This window comes from Sebastes umbrosus, chromosome 3 (genome assembly GCF_015220745.1).
Source record: "Sebastes umbrosus isolate fSebUmb1 chromosome 3, fSebUmb1.pri, whole genome shotgun sequence".
Lineage (NCBI taxonomy): Eukaryota > Metazoa > Chordata > Actinopteri > Perciformes > Sebastidae > Sebastes > Sebastes umbrosus.
The window spans coordinates 26,490,950-26,513,422 of record NC_051271.1 but is presented as its reverse complement, the minus strand read 5'-3'; the positions used below and the strand labels follow the sequence as shown (position 1 = coordinate 26,513,422).

The following is a 22,473-nucleotide window of genomic DNA, read 5'->3' as shown; positions in this document are numbered from 1 at the left end:
TATAATATATATAAAATAGTAATAATAAAAGTCCAGAGTCAAATCCCAAGTCACGACAGCCAAACAAAGTCATTTTTGATCAATTTTGAGGCAAATATTCGGGTAATTTGACAGTAATTCCAAAGAATTTTTAAATAGGTTGCTTGCTAATTTTCACCTAATTACTATGAAATTTGCGGACCTGAAAAATGAAGTATTACCTATGTTTACATGGAACATGAGAAACCTGGTTATTCATGTCCCTTTTTTTTAAAAAACTCTAACAGTATGACATTTGTCATATACATACATACATATAACTCATCCTAAGCATTTAGGGCAGTGGAGCAACTTGGGGTTCAGCGTCTCGCTCAAGGACACTTCAACATGCAGACAGTAGGAGCCGGGGATCGAACTGCCAACTTTGCGGTCAAAGGTCGACCCACTCTCTGAACTACAGCCGCCCCTGGGTCCAGGTTTCTGATCATCTGTTTCTCACCATCTAAGAATCCTGGATAAGGTGTTTACATGCCACCAGTGGTGGATGAAGTATTCATCCTTTACTTAAGTAAAAGTAGCAATAGCCTACCACACTGTGAAAATACTCCACAACAAGTAAAAGTCCTGCATTCAGTTTATTTATCCTAAGAAGTAGGAGAATTTTCTCACCAAATTTGGAGATGCATGTCTTCACTGGACAGGAAGAGTGGGAACAATTATAATTTTAAAAGTAACTCGATCGTCAACAAAACTGTCAGACCAATTTAGTGAAATAAGAAATAGTCCTACAGTATTTGCCTCTGAGCTGTAGCCTAGTAGAAGTAGGCTAAAAAGCTGCATAAAATGGAAATAGGCCTACAAAGGTAAAGTGGCCTACCTTGAATTTCTAAGTACAGTAGGCCTACTTGAGGCCTAAATATTTAGCTACATTCAACCACTGCACACCACAGTATCCTGTCAGAGTAGGCCTAATCCAGATAGCATATCCAGGTTTCTGAAAGGATGTGATGTGTTAGGCCAGGGGTCTGCAACCTGCGGCTCCGGAGCCACATGCGGCTCTCTAGCTCCTCTCCAGTGGCTCCCTGTGGATTTTTAAAAATAGAAATGAATAACTGTTTTCTGTTTACATTTTCATTTTTATTTATCATTGTTGTAGGTCTATGGTACGACGGTACGACAGAGTATTAGGGTCACATTGAGGAAAAAATAAATCTGAGATTTCGAGAATAAAGTCATAATATTACGGTAATAAAGTCATAATATTATAAAGTATTAATTTTACGTGCTATTTTCTTTTTTTCTCGTTAAGTTATGGCTTTATTTTCTTAAAATTACAACTTTTTTTCTCATTAAGTTATAACTTTATTCTCGTAATATTACGACTTTTTTTCTCATAATATTACGACTTTTTTTTATCATAACATTATGACTTCATTATTGAAATCTCAGATGTTTTTTTCCATCAATGTGGCCCTAATACTCCGTAGTACGTTTGCACATGGGCCCTCACTGCATTAGACTTATATACTATATACTTAGACTATAAACTGTGTTACCTTCATCACAATGCTCAAATGTTTTGTGGCTCCAGACGGATTTGTTTTTTTTGCTTTTGCCTAAAATTGCTCTTTTGATAGTAAAGGTTGCTGACCCCTGTGTTAGGTCTACATTTGCAACACAAAACCATACAGCAGAAGAGGCAACAGTGACACCTGCAGTGACAGAGTTGGCCTTTATGAGCAGTTCTAGTCAGACCTCAGACCAGTGGTGCAACCTCTGGGTCTGAACAGTGAAGCTGACTGCATCACGTCTAGATTCATCATCAAGTGTAACCAGGGCAACTTTATCAAGTGTAACCAGGGCAACCTCATCAAGTGTAACCAGGGCAACCTCATCAAGTGTAACCAGTAACTAAGCAAACTGTTAATGAAAAGTTGTGCTCACATGAAAACCAGCCACAGGTAAAGTTTCCCATTTGGAACAGAGTGGCGTTTAGCTTTCTAAAGGAAGAATAACTCTTATTGTTTGAGGACTATCAGCAGTCTTTGATCATTAACAACATTGTTTCCTAACGTTGTTTTCTTCAGGTCATCATCTTGTTCTCTATCGACTCTTTTCTGTCTTTGATCATTAACAGCATTGTTTTCTAACGTTGGTTTCTTCAGGTCATCATCTTGTTCTCTATCGACTCTTTTCTGTCTTTGATCATTAACAGCATTGTTTTCTAACGTTGGTTTCTTCAGGTCATCATCTTGTTCTCTATCGACTCTTTTCTGTCTTTGGCGCCTAGAAGACAAGACAGCCAGGACTGTACCAACTGCACAAAATAGGGAGATAAGTACACAGCAAACGTGTCCGACCTCTCATTTACACGCAAACACATGCGATCAAAGATTGAAGATACCGTACTAATAAATAAGGCATTTCTCCTAATGTCTAATTCTGTCTAATTTATTTCTCTACCACACATAATTTTGTATAATGTTTATTGCTACAATCCTGTTTTCACATAATGGTACAGCCCACTCTATCCCGCCCCCCGCCGCCATTTTCCATGTTATTCTCTCCAGCCTCACGGTTGTTTTACACATTTTAAATGCGTTAATTTCTATTATTTTGTTACGTTTAGGGGTTATTAAATTCCCGGCTTCTCCAGTATAGTGGAGCGGGGAGCTTTATCTCCAGACTCAGCCCTGTTTAGACAGCCATGTACATCAAACAGGTAAGATGAGCTCAGCGTGTTGTCGACTCTAAGCTAACCGCCATGCTAACGTGAGGCTAACGGTTTGTCGGTTTTCTATTAAGGTTGCACGAGACAATACTATAGTTGATTACATCACATGTAAATATGAACTTTGGTAGTATTGTGGTTGTCTAACTCGTGTTTTATCTGGTTAGCAAGCTTGTAAACCTTCATGACGTCCTGAATGAACACTGTGGTCATACAGAGTAGCCGACAGTCAGAAGGCCCTGCTGGATACATCATGTGTAATACCGTTAGTGAGCTGAGCACAGCACGTTTACAGATTCAGTCTGTCTGATATCTCATATAGGAATATTTATGCATTCAGAAATAGTTGCTACTGAAGTCTATTTACATAACTTTGTGTAGCATGTGGCTGAATAGGAGGATGTTGTGATGAGGGTGGTCCTCTAATCCTGTATTAGACTGATCCTTCTGTTGTTCTTGTTCAGTCTGTTTATTTATCAGTCAGTCACATCTGTAATCGTTTTGGGTCCTGTTTTATATATGTTTTTTAGCTTACATATATTGTTTTTGTTGTTGTGTGTCACTATGTTTTTATGTACAAGCTGCTACAAACCAATTGCCCCTAGAGGGATTGATAAAGGTGATTGAATTGTGTTTTTGTGTTTTTGTGCAGGTCATCATCCAGGGGTTCAGAAGTTACAGGGACCAAACTGTAGTAGACCCGTTTAGTCCAAAGCACAATGTCATCGGTGAGTATGTGCTCCTCTCACCTTTTCACTCGTGTTTTGTTTTATTATACTGTATTTTTCAATAGGAAAGGCAGCTTTATTTGTAGAGCACATTTCAGCAACAAAGTGCTTTACATAAACATTCAAGAACATTGAGACAAAGTGCAAAAGAACATTAAGACATCATTAAAATAGTTATAAGCTAAAAATAAAAGCTAGAATATAAGCTAAAATAGAGTATAACACACAAGAGTAAAAGCTCTATTGCAGTATATAAGATCATTATCTGGTTTAATAAAAGGCAGCAGCAGCAAATAGGAAAGTTTTAAGCTTTGATTTAAAAGAACTGAGTTGGAGGTCCTGCAGGTTTCTGGGAGCTTGTTCCAGATATTTGGTGCATAAAAACTGAACACTGCTTCTGCATGTTTAGTTGTGACTCTGGGGACACTAAGCCGACCTGATCCAGATGACCTGAGAGGTCTGGATGGTTCATAACACATCAGAAGATCAGAAATGTATTTTTGCCCCAAACCGTTTAGTGCTTTGTAAACCAGCATGAGTATTTTGATAAGATATGTATGTGTGTGTGTGTAAAGGTATGTACTTTGAATGAAGGCACATAAGACTTGTCTCATGTGGGTGGCTGTGTGCATAATGTCACCATGTCCTCTTTTTGTGTCTTTTTTTGTCTGTTACAGTTGGAAGAAATGGATCAGGAAAAAGTAACTTTTTCTATGGTATGTCTGCCTCAATTAATTTCTTTTACCATACAGCAGTCAAACATTTTTCCCTTCTTTGTAGTTATTTTTTGTTTTTGTCTAAAACTGTGTCTCTATTCTGCTTTGTTAGCCATCCAGTTTGTGCTCAGTGATGAGTTCAGCCACTTGCGACCTGAACAGCGCCTGGCCCTGCTCCATGTAAGTTCAGGCTAATGTCTCACACTCAGTCTCAGATCTCATCTACTGTAATGAAAATGGCTCTGTGACACAGTGGTTGTGTGTAGAAATGTTCTAGGCTAACAAAAGCTTGTTTAACTTCCTAATAACTGGTGGATTATAAAAGTCTTTATGGGATTAGTTGCATTTCTGTTAAAAATGTGAAGTTTTGTAAGAGATTGAAACACAATGGGGAAAACACATTTTAACATTCTAGGCTATTGATAAATGTAAACATTCAATCATGTTTCTTCTCCTCTGTCACTGTAGGAGGGAACTGGTCCTCGTGTCATTTCGGCTTTTGTGGAGATTATATTTGACAACTCTGACAACCGACTGCCGGTAGGAATGGCAAACATTTCATATTGATGCTATTTCTGTAATCACAGACACACTGATCGATTCTTTCCAACTTGATACTCTTGAAACCTTTCAGTAAGCCTCTCTAAGAATACCCTGTCTTCTGTGTGTATGTGATAAATACTTGGTTGTCTTAATTGTTGTAGTCACTATAAGCTAAATCTAGAGGTGTACTGTCATTTTGGAGTGTCGTCTGGATTGGCCAATGTAAGCTTTAGCACTTTTGTGTACAGCACTTGTGCCAAATTTAACATAACATAAAAAAGTATAGCACTTAACTACCAAATTAGCCACAGAATTTTAAAAAAAGATTTGAGGATAGACCACTTAACCCATTTTACACCTGCATTTGTACCAAGATTCTTAAAGATATACATCAATACCTGTGGCAAAAGTTCCAGATATTGGCATCGGCTTTAAAATATCTTTTCTCAACATCTTAGTCCAGACTACTAGTGGATGTGGTACATTATCACTATATTATGTTGTTGAATTCATGTTCAACTGTCTTCCTAGACTGCTGATGACTGCTATGACCAGTGATTGTAGTCACACTGCCCCCAGTACACACAGTGCTTATTATTCTGATGATGAAGGCCTGGTGTTATAACCACTCTAGAAATCCTAAAATTGCAGCCTGATAATACTGTGACATAACCTGCCAATTCTGCTGCTGCTGTGTATGATTCTCCTCTTGAACAGTGATAACTGTCTCTCCATTCAGATTGATAAAGAGGAAGTCTCCCTTCGCCGCGTCATTGGCGCAAAAAAGGACCAGTACTTCTTAGATAAGAAAATGGTGACGTAAGTATTTCTGTGGATGGACTGTCCATTTAATCACAGGAAATAACAACTCTGTGAATCCAAGTAATCCCTTGTTTGATGGTGTCTGTGATTGTTGCAGTAAGAACGACGTCATGAACCTTCTGGAGAGTGCTGGCTTCTCCCGCAGTAATCCCTACTACATCGTCAAGCAGGGAAAGGTGAGAAAGGAGTGGGTGCCAGCTTCACACTTGTTTAAGACATAAAAGCTTATTTTTCAGTGTAGTGTAATGCATTGCATTATTTAAGCACGGCTGTAAAAAGACTGCCGACTCTACTTAGCTGGATTTCTTGGACTGATTTAAGGATTTGTGTCAAGAAATCAACATCTGCTAAAATGTATATGAAATAGGGCTGTCAATTGATTAAAATATTTAATCGTGATTAATCACATGATTGTCCATACTTGATTGCAATTAATAGCAAATGAATTGCACATTTTTTATCTGTTCAATATGTACTTTAAAGGGAGATTTATCAAGTATTTAATACTTTTATCAACATGGGAGTGGGTAAATATGCTTGCTTTATGCAAATCTATGTATATTTATTATTAGAAATCAATTAACAAAACAATGACAGATATTGTCCAGAAACCCTCACAGGTACTGCATTTAGCATAAAAAATATGCTCAGATCATAACATGACAAACTGCAGCCCAACAGGCAACAACAGCTGTCAGTGTGTCAGTGTGCTGACTTGACTATGACTTGCCCCAAACTGCATGTGATTATCATAAAGTGGACATGTCTGTAAAGGGGAGACTCGTGGGTACCCATACAACCCATTTTCATTCACATATCTTGAGGTCAGAGGTCAAGGGACCCTTTTAAAAATGGCCATGCCAGTTTTTCCTCTTCAAAATTAATTTGCATTAACGCGTTATTATCGCTTTAACTTTGACAGCCTTAATAGAAAATAAATAATTTTTCAGGAAGGAAAGTCTCAGCACTACCTTGAACAGCAGTGTGTTCCAACTCACGCATTATTTCAATGTTTCATGCAGATCAACCAAATGGCCACAGCACCCGACTCCCAACGTCTGAAGCTGCTGAGAGAGGTGGCAGGGACACGAGTGTATGATGAGCGCAAAGAGGAGAGTATTTCTCTCATGAAGGAGACAGGTAAAAGCTTCTTAACATCACTGTCTCATAGACTACTGTTTTTATTTCGATTCCTACAACACAGCATTCGCCATTTAATTATAACTATCGAAAGAAAATTAAGTGTGCCGTTAGTAGTGGTTTATATGTTTTAATAAACAACCGGATGTGTGTGTTCCTCAGAGGGGAAGCGAGAGAAGATCAATGAGCTGTTGAAGTACATTGAGGAGCGTCTGCACACCCTGGAGGATGAGAAGGAGGAGCTGGCTCAGTACCAGAAGTGGGACAAGATGAGAAGAGCCCTGGAGTACACCATCTACAACCAAGAGCTGAATGAAACCCGCGCCAAACTGGACGAGGTAACACACTCAAGAAAAACAAATTATGTACTCTGCATATACCGAGAAAAAGACTGAACATGTTAGACTTTTTGTTATTGACATCTGTTTTGGTGCAAGGGTGGGAAATTTATCACAGCCTGTGCACTAAAGAATGATTTCCTTACTCTGTTGTGTACAGCTTCAATATAAAAACTTTTTGTGTTTTTTTTTTCCAGCTGTCCAGCAAGAGAGAGACTTGTGGAGACAAATCCAGACAGCTGCGTGATGCTCAGCAAGATGCCCGAGACAAAGTAGAGGTAAATAATTCCACCTTGCAGAAGAAGTATTAATATCTGGGATTAAGGATGGGTGAAAATAAACATTGTAATTATTATCACACCATTATCTCTTAAAAAGAGTCACAATATTTAGTGAATTATTAACAAGCACATGGTCAAATTCCAGATATTCAGTGTTCACAAAACCAAATCAAATAGTTAAATAGTGCTTTAGTTATTCTAAGTAAGGATGCACCGATCTTTTTCAGTCCCGATAGCGCTACCTGGGCTTTGGGTATCAATCGAGTACCAATCCGATACCAAAATAATAAGCTTTAATAAAGCTCAAAATTAACAGGAATTACAATTCAAGTGTAAACCTTTTTAATGCAGCAACAATCAAAACGTAAACGGGAATTAAAATTCAAGTATGTAATGTATATAAACATAGAATTGAATTTAATAGATTGGCCCCGTTGTCACCAGGTATTTGAGTCAGTATCAGCCCGATATCCGATATGGTATCGGTGCATCCCTAATTTTAAGTACGGAATTGTCAATTTTTAAAAACAAGGTTACTCTGACTATCTCCCACTGTGACAGATTGTAATAAGATTTAACTTACTCATCATGCAAGCATGATTTGTGAATCAGTGTCATTATAGGAATTTTGTCAGGATGTGATTGTAAGGGAAGACGATAAACAAAGTCACTGAACGTAAATCCATCCAATATCTTGGCTGAAAAACTTAAGGCACCAGAAATGAAATGCGATACTACTTTTGAATAATTTAAACTTTTTTTTTTTACGTCCTAATGTAGGCAGACTACCTGCCACCAAATAAATACATACATAATTAATTTAACATATTTTTATAGGAATAATGTCTCCAACTCTCCTGACAGTATGTGGCTTTGGTGAATAAGTGGATAGTCGATTAATCACCGAAGAGGAAATTATTGTGTTTACACTCCTTTTGAATAAAATCTCACAGCCTGTTTCTTTATTTTGGCTTCCTTTCTGTAGGAGACAGAGCGTGTTGTGCGAGAGCTGAAGTCCAAGATCTCTGCCATGAAGGAGGAGAGGGAGCAGCTATCGGCCGAGCGCCAGGAGCAGATCAAGCAGAGGACCAAGCTTGAGCTGAAGACCAAGGACCTGCAGGACGAGCTGGCAGGCAACAGCGAACAGAGGGTACGGAAGCCTCCCATCTGCGTCACTCTGCACACGTGATGCTGCACCAGCAACACTCCCCCACCCCCTTCCCCTGCACCATCACTGTATGTAGAGAAGGATGGTAGTCTTTTTCGGAAAGAGGGGTACTACCCTCACAATTCTGTAAATTTTTTTTATTCATCGATAAATTATGCAGTCTTTAAAATGTTTAAAAAAAGAGAAGTGAGATTACCAGAACTCAAATTATATCTTAAAATTGTATTTACTATTTTTTGAAAACTTTAACTAGCAAATGTTTAACTTTATGTAAAATTGTCATTGATGAATTTCCTGTTGATGTAATTCATTAACTAATCAAAAAGCAGTTTGGCCTAATGTATAGAGTTGACAGTTTTAGTGCTAAATCTTTCAGAAGACTGTTTGCTGGTCCAGTATTGGGGTGCATTTAGAACCAAAACAGAGGAAGCACAAGCCTGTATACAGACTCTTTGCAATCAGCTCCACTATACATCATTCCTGGCATGAGGTTGTGTGTACAGAGCTGGCATGAGTCACTCTCCGTATGGCCTTAGTGTGTGTGTTTGCGTGCACGTGTGAGTATGAAGACGATAATCATACAGAACCGGCTTTATTGGCTCAGTCTGTGTATGACCCACGATGGGTCCCAGGCAGCATGCTGGCTGTTGGTTGGATGGAGCCCACCTGGCTACTGCTGGCGGAGCATCAGCCAAAAGTTACTGGAGCAAAATGAAAAGCAAGGGAAGCAGAACTGCGTCATTAGCTGCTGATGGTTCTGATTTGAGATGGCGTTGATACAAGAGGGAAAGTAGAGGTTTTCGTACCACCATCACCACCCACACTGTCAAAATCAGTAGTCACTGGAGGTATACTGTTGGGGAGATCCAGGTGAAAGATAAGATTCCTATTGAAGGTGGAGGAGAATGATTTTAAGAATGATTTTTAAATCTTGATGATAAGGATATTTTCAAATTATGTCTTCTCCTCTGCATTTGCTGCTTTTTTCCTGTTATTACTGTTATTAAGTAAAGTAAAACAGACCAAAGTAGGTTGTAGTTTCCCTGCATTATCCCAGGTTTTTCAGTTGTGACAGTGGTTTACAGGCATTGTCAGTTATAGTGATGGGAATTGGGAATTTATGGTCATTAATTACAGTATTTGCTCTATACATATATATTTACTATAAAGTAAATGCATGCTAATTATTATTCTAAATAAAATAAAAAATCTACACATTAGGTACACACTTTTTTTTTAGTTTACCCTGGACTCTAAAGCTGTGCATAAGTGAATTTGAATTCCACACTATGCCTTTGTTTTCTGAATTTATATTTATCCTACACCATATTACACTGACATTGTATGAGATCTGTTCTCAACTTCTGTTGGCTTAATGGCAGAAGCTAATTAATTATATTAATTATAGAATTCAAACCCAATATGAAAATTGCATCTGAGCAGCATAGGATATTATTTGTTGAACTATTTCCAATAATTTTGTTTTAGCATTACGTGTAGCACACAAATTATGCAAAAGCTCAAACTTAAACTGTTTACATTTTTGGAGTTAGATACGGTTGAAGGAGAAAATGTACCATGTAGATACATAGATAAAAATATGAAAATAAATATAGGTACTTTTTAAAATCACCCATCCATCGTATTTCTTTCACAACAGCTTATCCAGTTTCCCACAGTGTTCCCCTCGTCACCAATTTGTTCTACATTTTGAAGATTTGTTGTAAAATCCCCCGTTCTCGCTCTTCCAGAAACGCCTGCTGAAGGAGCGGCAGAAGCTTCTGGAGAAAATCGAGGAGAAGCAAAAAGAGCTGCAGGAGACTGAACCCAAATTCAACATGGTGAAGGAAAAAGAGGAGCGGGGCATATCCAGGTAGGGATGACTCACTCTCACCTGACGGCCAGGTATAACTCGATGAGTCAGTCATCACATTTTGAATGCATTTGGATAGCAAGAGATCAAGAGGTGGATGCAAATGAGATATTTGTGGATTCTCCTACAAAGTAGTTTGGTGCAGGTGTGAGGAAGGTGACCCTGAGGAAATCAGTCACACCTTTACTTCCTTATATGCAGCAGACACTGTATTACATGGCTGTAATTGAGTAGAAGAAAAGGCACATGGGTAGAGAAATGAGGAATTGTAAATGTGTAGTTGTGGCTGACAAGGTTGCTAACTGCACATGTCTACATGCACAGTTTGTTGGAAAATGAACAGAATTAAGATAGCTCATTGATGTGGCCTCCTGTGTGAACTAGTGATTTAGTTTTTAAAAAACGTAACTCCCTCTGTGGTTTCACCTCCCTCCAGACTGGCCCAGGCTACACAGGAGAGGACAGACCTGTACGCCAAGCAGGGCCGTGGCAGCCAGTTCACCTCCAAGGAAGAGAGGGACAAGTGGATCAAGAAGGAGTTGAAGTCTCTGGACCAGGCCATCAATGATAAAAAGAGGCAAATCGCAGCCATCCACAAAGACCTGGAGGACACAGAGACCAACAAGGAGAAGAACCTAGAGCAGTACAATGTATGTTTGTTTTCTTTAAAGATAATTGTAAAGTGATAACCTATTTGGTTCTTTTTTATTAACTGAAGTTAATGTAAATACTTTGTTTAAAGGAACTTTTAAATGTCGCTGTATGATGTAATTTCTGTAAAAACTTCCTGTAGTTTTATTCTAACCTCTCGACAGGTGAGTGTATCTGACCAACTTTCAACTTGTTTCTTTAGAAACTCGATCAAGATCTAAATGAGGTCAAGACCCGCGTTGAGGAACTGGACAAAAAGTATTACGAAGTTAAGAACAAGAAAGACGAGCTGCAGAGCGAAAGAAAGTAAGAACCATGTCTTTTTTTGGACTTAATTTAAAGATCAGCCTTGCCTTGTGCTCATACTTTTTATTTTTGTGCGGAGTTTCACAGAGTATATCTTCACTTTATTTAGATTATGGCTGTACCGAATAGTTTGAAGCTTCAATCAAAGTTGACTTTCAAATTCTAAATCGAATGTTGATTTAGAAATTCGTATGCTGCACTGCCTTTTTTTTTGCATTATTGTCTTGTTATTCTGTTTAAACCTGGTATTTCTTCAGAGTTGCAGATAAAGATCAGGCTACACTAATCAGAGTTTCCCTATTGGTAAAATTTCACACGATAATTAATATCTCCTGCTCTCGTGTTTCACCGGGTGAGGGCCTTAGCCTGTGAATTATTCTATATGTAGCATTAGATTCCAGTGGTGACTGCGTTAGATTGTTTCCAACTCATGTGATCCAGACATTTCTAAGAACTCCAGAGCGTTGTAAAAGCCAAAAGTCAAATTTATTGAAAAAAGATAAATTCACAAAATGTTATTTAAAGAAATATTCTGCTTCAATCCATATTTGATGGAGTTGAGCCTTTCTAAAAAAACATTTTCACTGCGTGTTTGCTCCACACAAAGGGAGGCACTGACGACTTATATTCATTTAAAGAAAGTTGATTTAATAAAAAAATTAATTGGATTAATCACATTATTCAACTTTAGGGTTTTGTTCGAGGATTTTCTTTCTTTTTTTTTAGGGTCATGACGTCATAAAATATGACGCCAGACATTCAAAGCTTCATTTGAAAACCTCAATAGAAGCTTCAAATGTAAAAAAAAAAAAAAAAAAGACATTTGGTAAAGCTCTAATTTAAATGAATCTTTACATGAGTCATGCCTGCATCTTGCATTAAGCTGAACACAATTGTTCACCCTTCCTTTAAGCCGTTATGCTGTTTCCGCTTGGCAACTTTGGTTACATAGCAGAGTGTTGTGTGCTGTGAATGTCACCGGGCCTTCTCTGTCCAGTTAAACAATGAGATATATTTATAAAACAGAGAGGATGATGCCTCGGGCCTCTGCTGACAGACACCTTTTTGCTTTTAAAAGGCTGGGTGAATTGTGTTGTGGGTTAATTGTGAAAATCTAGTCAAGACAGCTGCTTTCCTGCTTTTTGAAATGCGACAAACTGAGCATTTCTATTCAAATTCAATTTCCAACTGTTAATTGAGACGCCATGCTCAAGGCAAAATGTGTTATTTATTTATTTTTTTAAAAAAAAGAGATAAAGACCTTTAATTAAATGCCATTAAATTAAAACAGTTCAGTACCACCACTAAATGAAACAGATTTCATGAATATATTCGTGTTTGTCTGATATTGAATCCAGCCTCCAGTTCACTGTGATCCATTGTTTAGGTGTAGTGGGTGAAAAAGCAGCATAATGACATCTTTGATAGAAGGAACACAACATGCAGACCCCACAGCTGCAAGCTATTAGTAGTGTATGATCTCAAAATATCAACAAAATTACCCTAATGGAAACAAGAGGGAGACTGTTTTGTCAGTTTTACTGTTTTGATTATTTAAATGTGATTATTTAACAAGAATTAAGTGACTTTATGTTTCACTGGAGGATCAAAAATATTTATTATTTGAAATGATGTGAAAATCTCTTAATAATGCATACATGCATATAATGAATCTACAGTTATGAAAAAGGAGCCTTATTGTTAAAGTTACTGTGTTTCCTAATTTTTAAGAAGAAAAATACATCTCAAATACAAAGACTTTTTCTTTCTTGTAAGACGTTTGTATTTATTCATGAATTATTTACATCAAAAATATTTCTAAAGGACATAACCATTTTAGTACAGTGTATCCTAGTTTTAGGGTGTTTTTATCCCTGATTGACTTCTTCTGTGAGTATCATGGCTGCATTTGGGTTTTGGTCTTTCTGGTGACATAAGTGTAACAGTGTGTGACTGTCTGTGTCTGTCCAGCTACCTGTGGCGTGAGGAGAACGCAGAGCAGCAGGCCCTGGCAGCCAAACGAGAGGACCTGGAGAAGAAACAGCAGCTCCTCCGAGCCGCCACCGGCAAGGTCTGTGTCATCATACACGCCTGCGTAATTATTGATTGCATAACGCAGCTACAGGATAACTAATGTACCTAATGCTTCCGTCTGGACAAAAGGGAAAGTTGTGTCTGTGCCATGTGTGTGTGTGAGAGAGAGAGAGAGCACAGAAATGTAAATTCTTTTTCAGAGGATTGAAATTGTTGACAGGGTATCATGCTAATCACTTTACTTGCACGGGCACACACACACACACTTATGCCTAGTTCACACTACATGACTGTAGCCCTGATTTTCCACCCCCAACAGTTTTTGGAGCTCCCCGACAAAAACCCCAGATCAGAGGCAAATCGGCGTTGGCTCGTCGCTCACACATTGTCGCTCAAGCATCTTGTGTGAGCTGCTCAAAGACGCGAGCGGAGTGGCTTGCCGATGCCTCGCAGACACATTCCAGATATCTAGCATGCCTGTCGGAGACTCTGGCTACGAACTACAGCCAATGAGGACGCTAGACACGGGTTGAGGGGAAACCTGGGGGAGGAGGGGTCGCCTCTAACAACAGGAACTTACTGTATGTGCTGCACGGTGCAAAGTTGTTGTTGCACCTAGAAGAATAAATAGTAAAAAAGAGTGTGGAAACAGGCTTTTTTGTAAACTCATGAGCCGACAACATCAGCAATATGCCTCACGTTCAGTATCACGTCATTTACTGTGTATTTCTCGCATGTGTTTTCATGACAAAATGTAGTTTGGAGACGTCATCAGGGATTCCCCCTGGTGAAAGACCTTGTACTGTGTGACCCTCTGTCGCCGGTCAGTCATGTAGTGTGAAAACCACAACGGCTTAAAGACTCCTGATTACAAGACAGCAAGTTTTGTAGTGTGAACAGTACAGCGATCTGACGACTTTGAAAGTCGTGTTGTGTGAACTTAGCTTTACCTGCCTTTTTCTCAGGATGATACTTGTACGGCAGAGGTAGACATGCCATGCCACACATCTATTAAACCTGCACACATGCACTTACTTGCTGGATTACTGTGAGAGAGAGGAAAGAGAGCTGGCAAGTGAAGATAAATCAAACCTCAAGTGAAAAAGTGCCTCTCTCTCTCTCTCTCTCTCTCTCTCTCTCCATATGAGCCCACCTGAATACTGCAAAGGACTCACTTTGTGACTCAGCCAGTTGTCAGGATAGGTATATCAAATGGAATCATTCATCTGCGTCGCTTCTGGCACCTTATCATAACTGTCTAAATTTACATATGACTCACTCCTTGCTGCCTCATCCAGTAACTGCCAGTCGTTTCTTCTGGGCAGATAAATCAATCAAATATCACTTCTGAATAATGTCTGCTGAGATGAAAGGCTGTTTGTAGCTTCATGGACAAATGTCCTGCGTTTTATTTATCTTTCATTGGTCCCGGCTGACTCATCCTGTCTCCAGGACTGGCAACGGAGAGCAGGATGGACTGTTATCTATCCTCTCGTACCTTTTTCTATTTATAGTACAGTTCCTAGTGCTGCACAATATTAACATGTCTATACCTCACAATTTGAGCTACAGTATATTTGAAACAAATCTTTCATTGTGATTTTCTCCAGCATGCAACTTAAGTTTCACATTTTTTTCACAGCACAGTATTTCATCTTCCTCATCTTCATGATTATCTGTAATAATGTTCTACTAAAAGATTATGGCTGCTTTTGTGATTTAAAAAAAAATCAACCGTTATTATGAGAACATTATAATAAGGATTTGGTATGTTTTTATGCTGTGTTAATAATTGCATTAATATTCATATTTTTATATATTAGTATATATGTTATTTTCCTATCTGAAGTTTTAAAATGATTGATTTTAGGATTAAATTCAATATTTTTTGCTTCCCAATTGAAGTGAGACTCTTCTTTCTCTTGTGGTCATCCAGGCGATTCTAAACGGCATCGACAGCATCAACAAAGTCCTTGAGCATTTCCGTCGGAAGGGCATCAACCAGCATGTCATCAATGGTTACCACGGCATCGTCATGAATAACTTTGAGTGTGAGCCCGCCTTTTACACCTGTGTGGAGGTGACTGCTGGCACCAGGTGAGGGCCGCGTTTTACATTTTCACTGCTTGCTCCTTGTGTTGTTTTGAATGAAAGTGTCACTACCAAACGAGGTACAGATGTTGTATACATTTTGAATGCTGCCACAGATATACAGATGTTTGTTAGTTGTTTACAGTGACACAGCCTTGATTTGTGGTTTAAGCTATCCATATTTTTTCCTTGTCGTAACTCTGTCTTTCTACCTGCTCCCATGTTTTCCAGACTGTTCTATCACATTGTGGAGACTGACGAGGTCAGCACCAAAATACTAATGGAGTTCAACAAAATGAACCTGCCTGGAGAAGTTACATTCCTGCCCCTGACCAAGCTGGACGTCAGGGACACCGCCTACCCAGAGACCAACGTAAGAAACATACATAAACTGCATCTGATAATGTAGGCAGTAAATTTGTTCTCTGAGAGCAAATGGATATAACTATCTCTGGAACAGTTGTCATAAAAGAAACTCCAGTTACACCAAACATATATTCCACTGTCACCTAACCATTCTACGGCAGACAGTTCTTGTTTGACAATGAGGTGTGTAGTATTTGCCACTGTGTTCATACCGACATGTTTCTGCCCCATAAGGACGCTATCCCCATGATCAGCAAGCTGCGCTACAGCAACCCCTTCGACAAGGCCTTCAAGCATGTGTTTGGGAAGACCCTGATATGTCGCAGCATGGAAGTTTCCACCCAGCTGGCCAGAGCTTTCACCATGGACTGTATAACTCTGGAGGGTAAGCTGACTTGTGATACACAGTACACTATGTACCACTACCACAAGAACATAAAAAGAAAAAGAAAATCATGTGTAGTTTCAGACCAAAAGTGAGTCCGCAATCATCTGTTAAAATAAACAAATACTGTATGTATGAAAAGATATTGGTAGGCATTGGATCTAAAGAGTTGTTAGTTGGTAGGTTTATCACTACACAGCTTGGTACCAGTCTACCTGGTGATTTGAGCCCTGTTTCCACTGAATGGTACGGCTCTACTTGACTCGACTCACTTTTGGTACCAGGTCCTTTTGTCTAGCCGAGTTTCCACTGCAGATAATACCCCCTCAGAGTAGGCTGGATTCTCAGCTGATTGCCGTAGCGGCAGCGCATTAAACTGTCATGACATCATCTTCAACGGGACACTGAATCATTTAAACGGCAACCAAATGGAGAAAAGTATGCACTTCATCAATTGTACGGCATAGTTTTGCGAGCTGTCATTTTAAAAAAATCGGGGTCAAGTGGATTAAAAATTGCGGTCGCTATTGACAGCAGCTTCACTATGCAGGATGTCCCATGTTGCGCTAGGCTCCACCTTCTAGTACCGGCTCAGCACTCTTGGAACCTCAACCGAGGTGGTACCAAAAGTGTAGTGATTCTTTTGTTACCATCCACAACTTTTGCTAATGAAAACGCAAAAATAACTGTTCTAATGTGTAACAAACTGAACTGGACTGCTTGGTGGAAACCTGGCATTTGTAACTTAACATGGCTAGTACATTTTATATTGACAGCATCAGCAATATTTGTGGTATCTTGCTCATCCCTTGACAGAAAACGTAGCTAGTACTTCAGTTTGTACTGTATAATGGACCAATCCTATTGTGTAAAACCTCTTCTCCAGAGGGCCCATGTGCAAGTACAGGCTGTGGAATAAGTATGAGCTGTGTCATTATTTGAACTATCCACCCTGTCTGAATAATAATCCCAGTTAAACTGTCTGTGTTGTTCAGAGGTTCTGCAGTGTCTTCTGACGGTGCTCTAAATCAGGATCTTTGACTTGCCTTTGTAACACTGAGCCTTGTGCATCATGGTTCAGTTTTTTATTTTTAGGAGTATACAGTATATTATCATAATTCCAGTACCGTAGAAGTCTTTTCTCTCTTATATGCAGTACATTGTGTTGTGACCTTCTAGGTGACCAGGTGAGCCACCGTGGAGCTCTGACAGGAGGCTACTACGATACCAGAAAGTCTCGCCTGGAGCTGCAGAAAGACATGAGGAAGGCTGAGGAGGAGCTGGGTGAGCTGGAGGCCAAGCTCAACGAGAACCTGCGCAGGAACATTGAACATATCCTTTCAGTTTCGTCTCATCAAGATAATGTTACATCATTGATGCCCTCAGGTACATTTTGGTTCCATGTGCTCTCCATTGGGGAGTCAGAACACACAATTGAAATCATTTTCATTGTGAGATTTATATTAGAGTTTCAAAAAGCCCCTGTATGGCTAGCTGTGCTGCACACGTTGTTGCAGCATTACTGACAATGAAAATCTGTAGGCGTTTCAATTTATTTGAAAGGTCTCATTCTGTTGGCTGATTGAATGAGTTCAGGACTAGTTTACTCAGAAGTGAGTCATGCAGTTACTGTAAAAGCTTCACCAATTGATCACTCCATCAGAGGGACTGATTCTTTTCCCCCATTACGTTATATTTGCTGTGTCTCAAGTTGGATACTTCCATGTAGCACACTGTGTACACTGTGTACTTACTAACATAGCGTGCGTGAATTTCATCAGGGTAGTGTTGTCTCCAATTGAACATGACTGTTGTGCACTTATCGGAAATGGCGATCACAACAATTGGACGGAGCATTACTGCCTACATTTGATCGTGATTGTCGCTCACCAAAATAGCTGCCGGTTGCTCACTTAACAATTGTATTAAAACAGAATAGAGATGAACGTGATTTTTATTTTACTGGTATGCCCCCCGTTTCAAGGGATGTGGAAAATATACCTATGAGCACTATGAGTACCCTTTCCGGGTACTCATAGTGCACTGCATGTTGCCATACTTGTCAGTGTGAACGGCACTTGTGAACTCAAAATAGCGAATGTAAGTACGGAAGAACACACATTGAGACAGATCAAGTGATTATTACAAAATAGGTTGAGTCACGTATGAATACAGTTATTATGTAAGTGGTCATTCCATGGGGTATACAGGAAGTAGTAGGAGTACAGGACATTAGAGGAAATATTTCTACATTTGAAAATGAATCATTCACCTTTAATTTAACTAAACAGACTTCATCCCCTTTGAAATATTGTTATATTTATAAAAAAAAAATGCTTTTTTTTCACCCCTGAAATGTTAAATGATGAGTTCCACTTGGAACAAGTTTTTCCCAATTATTTTTACCGTTTACATATTAAAGGACAGCAGGCAGTACAAGGCAAGCTGTACTTTGCTGGTGTCTGGAGTACACTGAAATAAAACAGCAAGTGTGATAAACCGTAGGCAGGTTGTGATACTGGCATTCTGCACTCGGCCTTGGAGACATGGAGGAGGAAACATAGTCGTGCGCAGTCAATATTTTGTTAGCGAGTGTGTTGGAAACCGAAAATATCGGTCTTAAAAATGTCGACCTTCACACAGTCATGTTCTGTTGATAATGAAGTATTTTGATTCATTATATGCCATCGTGCTGTGTTTGGGAGCCTTTCTCCTTTCTAGGAACTCTATTGAAAGAAGTTATAACACCCTTTAGTGCAGCCTTCTCTCAATTACAGTGTGATGTCACATGGCTGTGTCTGTGTTTTGATGTAAATCCATCTGGGTTATGAAGCTACTTCAGCCAGCTGGAGGCTGACTGAGGGGCAATGAGAGCAGATCTAAGCAGGTCAAAAAGGATTAGTGTATGTTAGGTCATATCGGCCAGAGCCATGACTCACTTCTGGACAGCCGATGAAGGCAAAACAGGCGGATCAGAGAGGATTTGCGTTTGCATGGATGGCATGTTTATGGATTATGGTCACTTCCGCCCAGGTATGATTATGTGTGTGTTTGCACACCTGTGTGATTGCGTGCAGCTTCTCACTCGCAGCCCGCACTGCGTATGCAGGTTAATGTGTGCACCTGGTGATTACGTATATGTGTGAGTAGGCGGGGGAAACGGATGACTGAGCCGATGACATGGTGCTAGTCCTTCACTCCTGCAGTGGTGAGTCAGAACAGGTCAATTATTTAAAGGCTTCTTGTTGTTCACTCTTCACCTCTGCCCTGTCGATAAGCATTAGATTACGCTGATGCACCTCGCCCATCCCTTCTATTTTAAGTTGCCATCTTCATTTTGACATCAGCGCCATGTTGCAGCGGAAGTATTAAGGTCACGCAGTGTGCGCTTGCGTTGTGACTGCTCATAACTGCTACAACTCTTGTTGACTTATGTGAAATGCACCTGATTGATGTTTTATTCATGAGAGTTGAAGTGGTCATCACAGAGATTAAAGCAGGTTTATAAATCATTCAATTCAGGGCAGTTAATGACCTGATGTCACCTGTTCCCATTCAAGAAAATAATCAGATGACCTTAACCCATCTATTTCTTCCATCTGCTCTGGGCAACGGAGAGGGCAGTCCTCTGACCTTCAGCAGCTCTTTAAATCAGCAGATTGATTAGCTTCAGTGTTTATTGAGTCCTGTTAAACCTCAAAGGCCCATGTTTATTGTACGATCAATAAGCCTGTCTGTTAAATTAGATTAATGATGTGATGTTCAGCCCTCCCTAATCCTCTGCCTTGATATCAATGATGACACAGTCTTCCCTCGGAAGGCCAATCACGTTATTGAAGTTGCACTGAAAAGCCTACAAGCTAGCTGTCCTGCGACCTTTTATTTTCTAATGCCTCTACAGAAAAGGTCTCTGTTGCTTCTGTTTTTAGTTAATTCATGTATCGTGTTTTTTGACCTACTCTATGCTGAGGGGAAGGACAGTTTGCAGTTTAAGAAGTGCGAGTCTTGCAAAAGGCAAATGCAGTGTGCACCCCTTCTTCATATATGTTTACAATCTATAATGTTCTCATCCTGATTGTCTTTACTGTTATTGGATGTATTCTGTGCAGATTGTAAAGTCCATGAGGCTAATATGTGATATTGGACTATATAAATAATATTGACTTGACTCTCACTGCTAGGCAGTGCGACAGAGGTAATGTGGACAGCTGTAGTCTGCTGGGTCATATCAAGTTGGGAAAACTATGAACAGATAAAGTCTGACTAGTCAACTCAACTTGAAATTTCTTTGCTAAATGACTACTGAGAGAAAAATGAAAATACGTAATAAACATTGGCTTATACTTCCTTAATCGCTGCCTCCACGCATCAACAATGAGATCGACCAACTGATGAACCAGATGCAGCAGATCGAGACACAACAGAGGAAGTTTAAGGCATCCAGAGACAGTATTCTGTCCGAGATGAAGATGCTGAAGGAGAAGAGGCAGCAGTCAGAGAAGACGTTCATGCCCAAGGTGATCATAATACTGATGTTGTCACAATATCATTGTTTACACTTGTATACAAGCCAAGAGTTCAAGGTCACTACGATCTGACTGAATTGAAAATTCTTCATTGTTTCTCATGATCTATGACTGTTCAACCTGTTCCCAGCTAACAGTCTGTCCGTGCTATCCGCTGATGTTTGACTCCTTCTTCCTTTTCAGCAACGCAGTCTCCAGAGTCTGGAGGCCAGCCTCCACGCCATGGAGTCCACCAGGGAGTCACTGAAGGCCGAGCTCGGTACAGATCTGCTCTCTCAGCTCAGCCTGGAGGACCAGAGGCGCGTCGATGACCTTAATGACGAGATCCGTCAACTTCAGCAGGTCAGCAGGAGGATTGGACAGAGACGTATGATCTGTGTCTGTTCCTATACACAGGATCTGTGGCGCAGTTTGTCAAACCTTGAAATATGTATGGATTTGTCTTAGAACGAGAAAAAAAAAAAAGAAATGGTGGTCCAGTGCAATGAGTTACTGCTCATCCCTGGACCATTCATTTAAAACCAACCTCAAAAAGACTACCTGAGAGTAGGATTAGTTCATATTGATGCTTTCTTTTGCTGCTCGCATATAGTTGTATAATCTACAATATATATTTATTAAGGCTGTCAATCGATTAAAATATTTAATCGTGATTAATCACATGATTGTCCATAGTTAATCACGATTAATCGCAAATTAAACACGTTTTTATCTGTTCAAAATGTACTTTAAAGGGAGATTTGTCAAGTATTTAATACTCTTATCAACATGGGAGTGGGCAAATATGCTTGCTTTATGCTAATGTATGTATTTATTACTGAAAATCAATTAACAACACAAAACTATGACAAATATTGTCCAGAAACCCTCACAGGTACTGCATTTAGCATGAGACAATATGCTCAGATCATAACATGGCAAACTGCAGCCCAACAGGCAACAACAGCTGTCAGTGTGTCAGTGTGCTGACTTGACTATGACTTGCCCCAAACTGCATGTGATTATCATAAAGTGGTTATGTATGTAAAGGGGAGACTCGTTGGTACCCAGAGAACACATTTTCAGGTCAAGGGACTCGTTTGAAAATGGCCATGCCAGTATGTCCTTGACAAAATTTAGCGAAAGTTTGGAGCGTTATTTAACCTCCTTTTGACAAGTTAGTATGACATGATTGGTACAAATGGATTCTTTAGGTTTTTCTAGTTTCATATGATGCTAGTCCTCACATCACTCTATCTTCACTCTAGCTTTAAAACTGATCCCGGTACAACCTCCGAAAGATCATTTGCTTGTTATCGTGTTAACTGTGATAGTCCTAATATTTATTCATATATTTATTTCTGAGAGAAATTATCAACCACGTTAAAACATTTGAGTATTTTCCAATAAACATTCACAGTACAATTTTGATTTTTCTGAATTAAATTGTCCATTTCTTTGATATTAAGGAGCAGTGCTGCTCCTTTTATTTATGTTTGGATTCAAAATTGACAGAATCCACATTTGTTGTTGTTGTTTAGCCACAGATGTATGCTTTGCTTCAAAGGATTTTGATAGTTGGAAACCAGTCAATGAGGTCCATCTAAGATATTGGTCAAATGTAATTACTAATTCAGATTTGAAAACGTGAACCTTTTTGACATTAGGATTATATGACATCTCAATTATATGGAGCGACCATAAACTACTATGTTGATTCAGCAATAATGTGGGACGTGGATTTGAAGGATCATTTGGATCAGAAACCTTTCAGAGTTGCACTGTTAAGCTGAAAGAGTGGATGCATGCACATCCC

General features: G+C 39.4%; 1 protein-coding gene across 1 annotated transcript in view; it reads left to right on the top strand.

The window, feature by feature from the left end:
• Positions 1-2,508: 2,508 nt before the first annotated feature.
• The window catches only part of smc3 (structural maintenance of chromosomes 3), a 31,470-nt gene continuing 11,505 nt past the window's right edge, over positions 2,509-22,473 (top strand). The window contains exons 1-21 of the mRNA XM_037764500.1: positions 2,509-2,701; positions 3,363-3,438; positions 4,116-4,154; positions 4,267-4,334; positions 4,623-4,694; positions 5,437-5,516; positions 5,617-5,695; positions 6,542-6,659; positions 6,822-6,997; positions 7,195-7,275; positions 8,264-8,428; positions 10,198-10,319; positions 10,756-10,969; positions 11,173-11,276; positions 13,248-13,347; positions 15,247-15,407; positions 15,633-15,774; positions 16,002-16,152; positions 17,332-17,484; positions 20,518-20,669; positions 20,862-21,020. Of these exons, the coding sequence (XP_037620428.1) occupies positions 2,687-2,701; positions 3,363-3,438; positions 4,116-4,154; positions 4,267-4,334; positions 4,623-4,694; positions 5,437-5,516; positions 5,617-5,695; positions 6,542-6,659; positions 6,822-6,997; positions 7,195-7,275; positions 8,264-8,428; positions 10,198-10,319; positions 10,756-10,969; positions 11,173-11,276; positions 13,248-13,347; positions 15,247-15,407; positions 15,633-15,774; positions 16,002-16,152; positions 17,332-17,484; positions 20,518-20,669; positions 20,862-21,020 (2,427 nt within the window). The 5' untranslated portion in view covers positions 2,509-2,686. The remainder of the gene's footprint in view (positions 2,702-3,362; positions 3,439-4,115; positions 4,155-4,266; positions 4,335-4,622; positions 4,695-5,436; positions 5,517-5,616; positions 5,696-6,541; positions 6,660-6,821; positions 6,998-7,194; positions 7,276-8,263; positions 8,429-10,197; positions 10,320-10,755; positions 10,970-11,172; positions 11,277-13,247; positions 13,348-15,246; positions 15,408-15,632; positions 15,775-16,001; positions 16,153-17,331; positions 17,485-20,517; positions 20,670-20,861; positions 21,021-22,473) is intronic.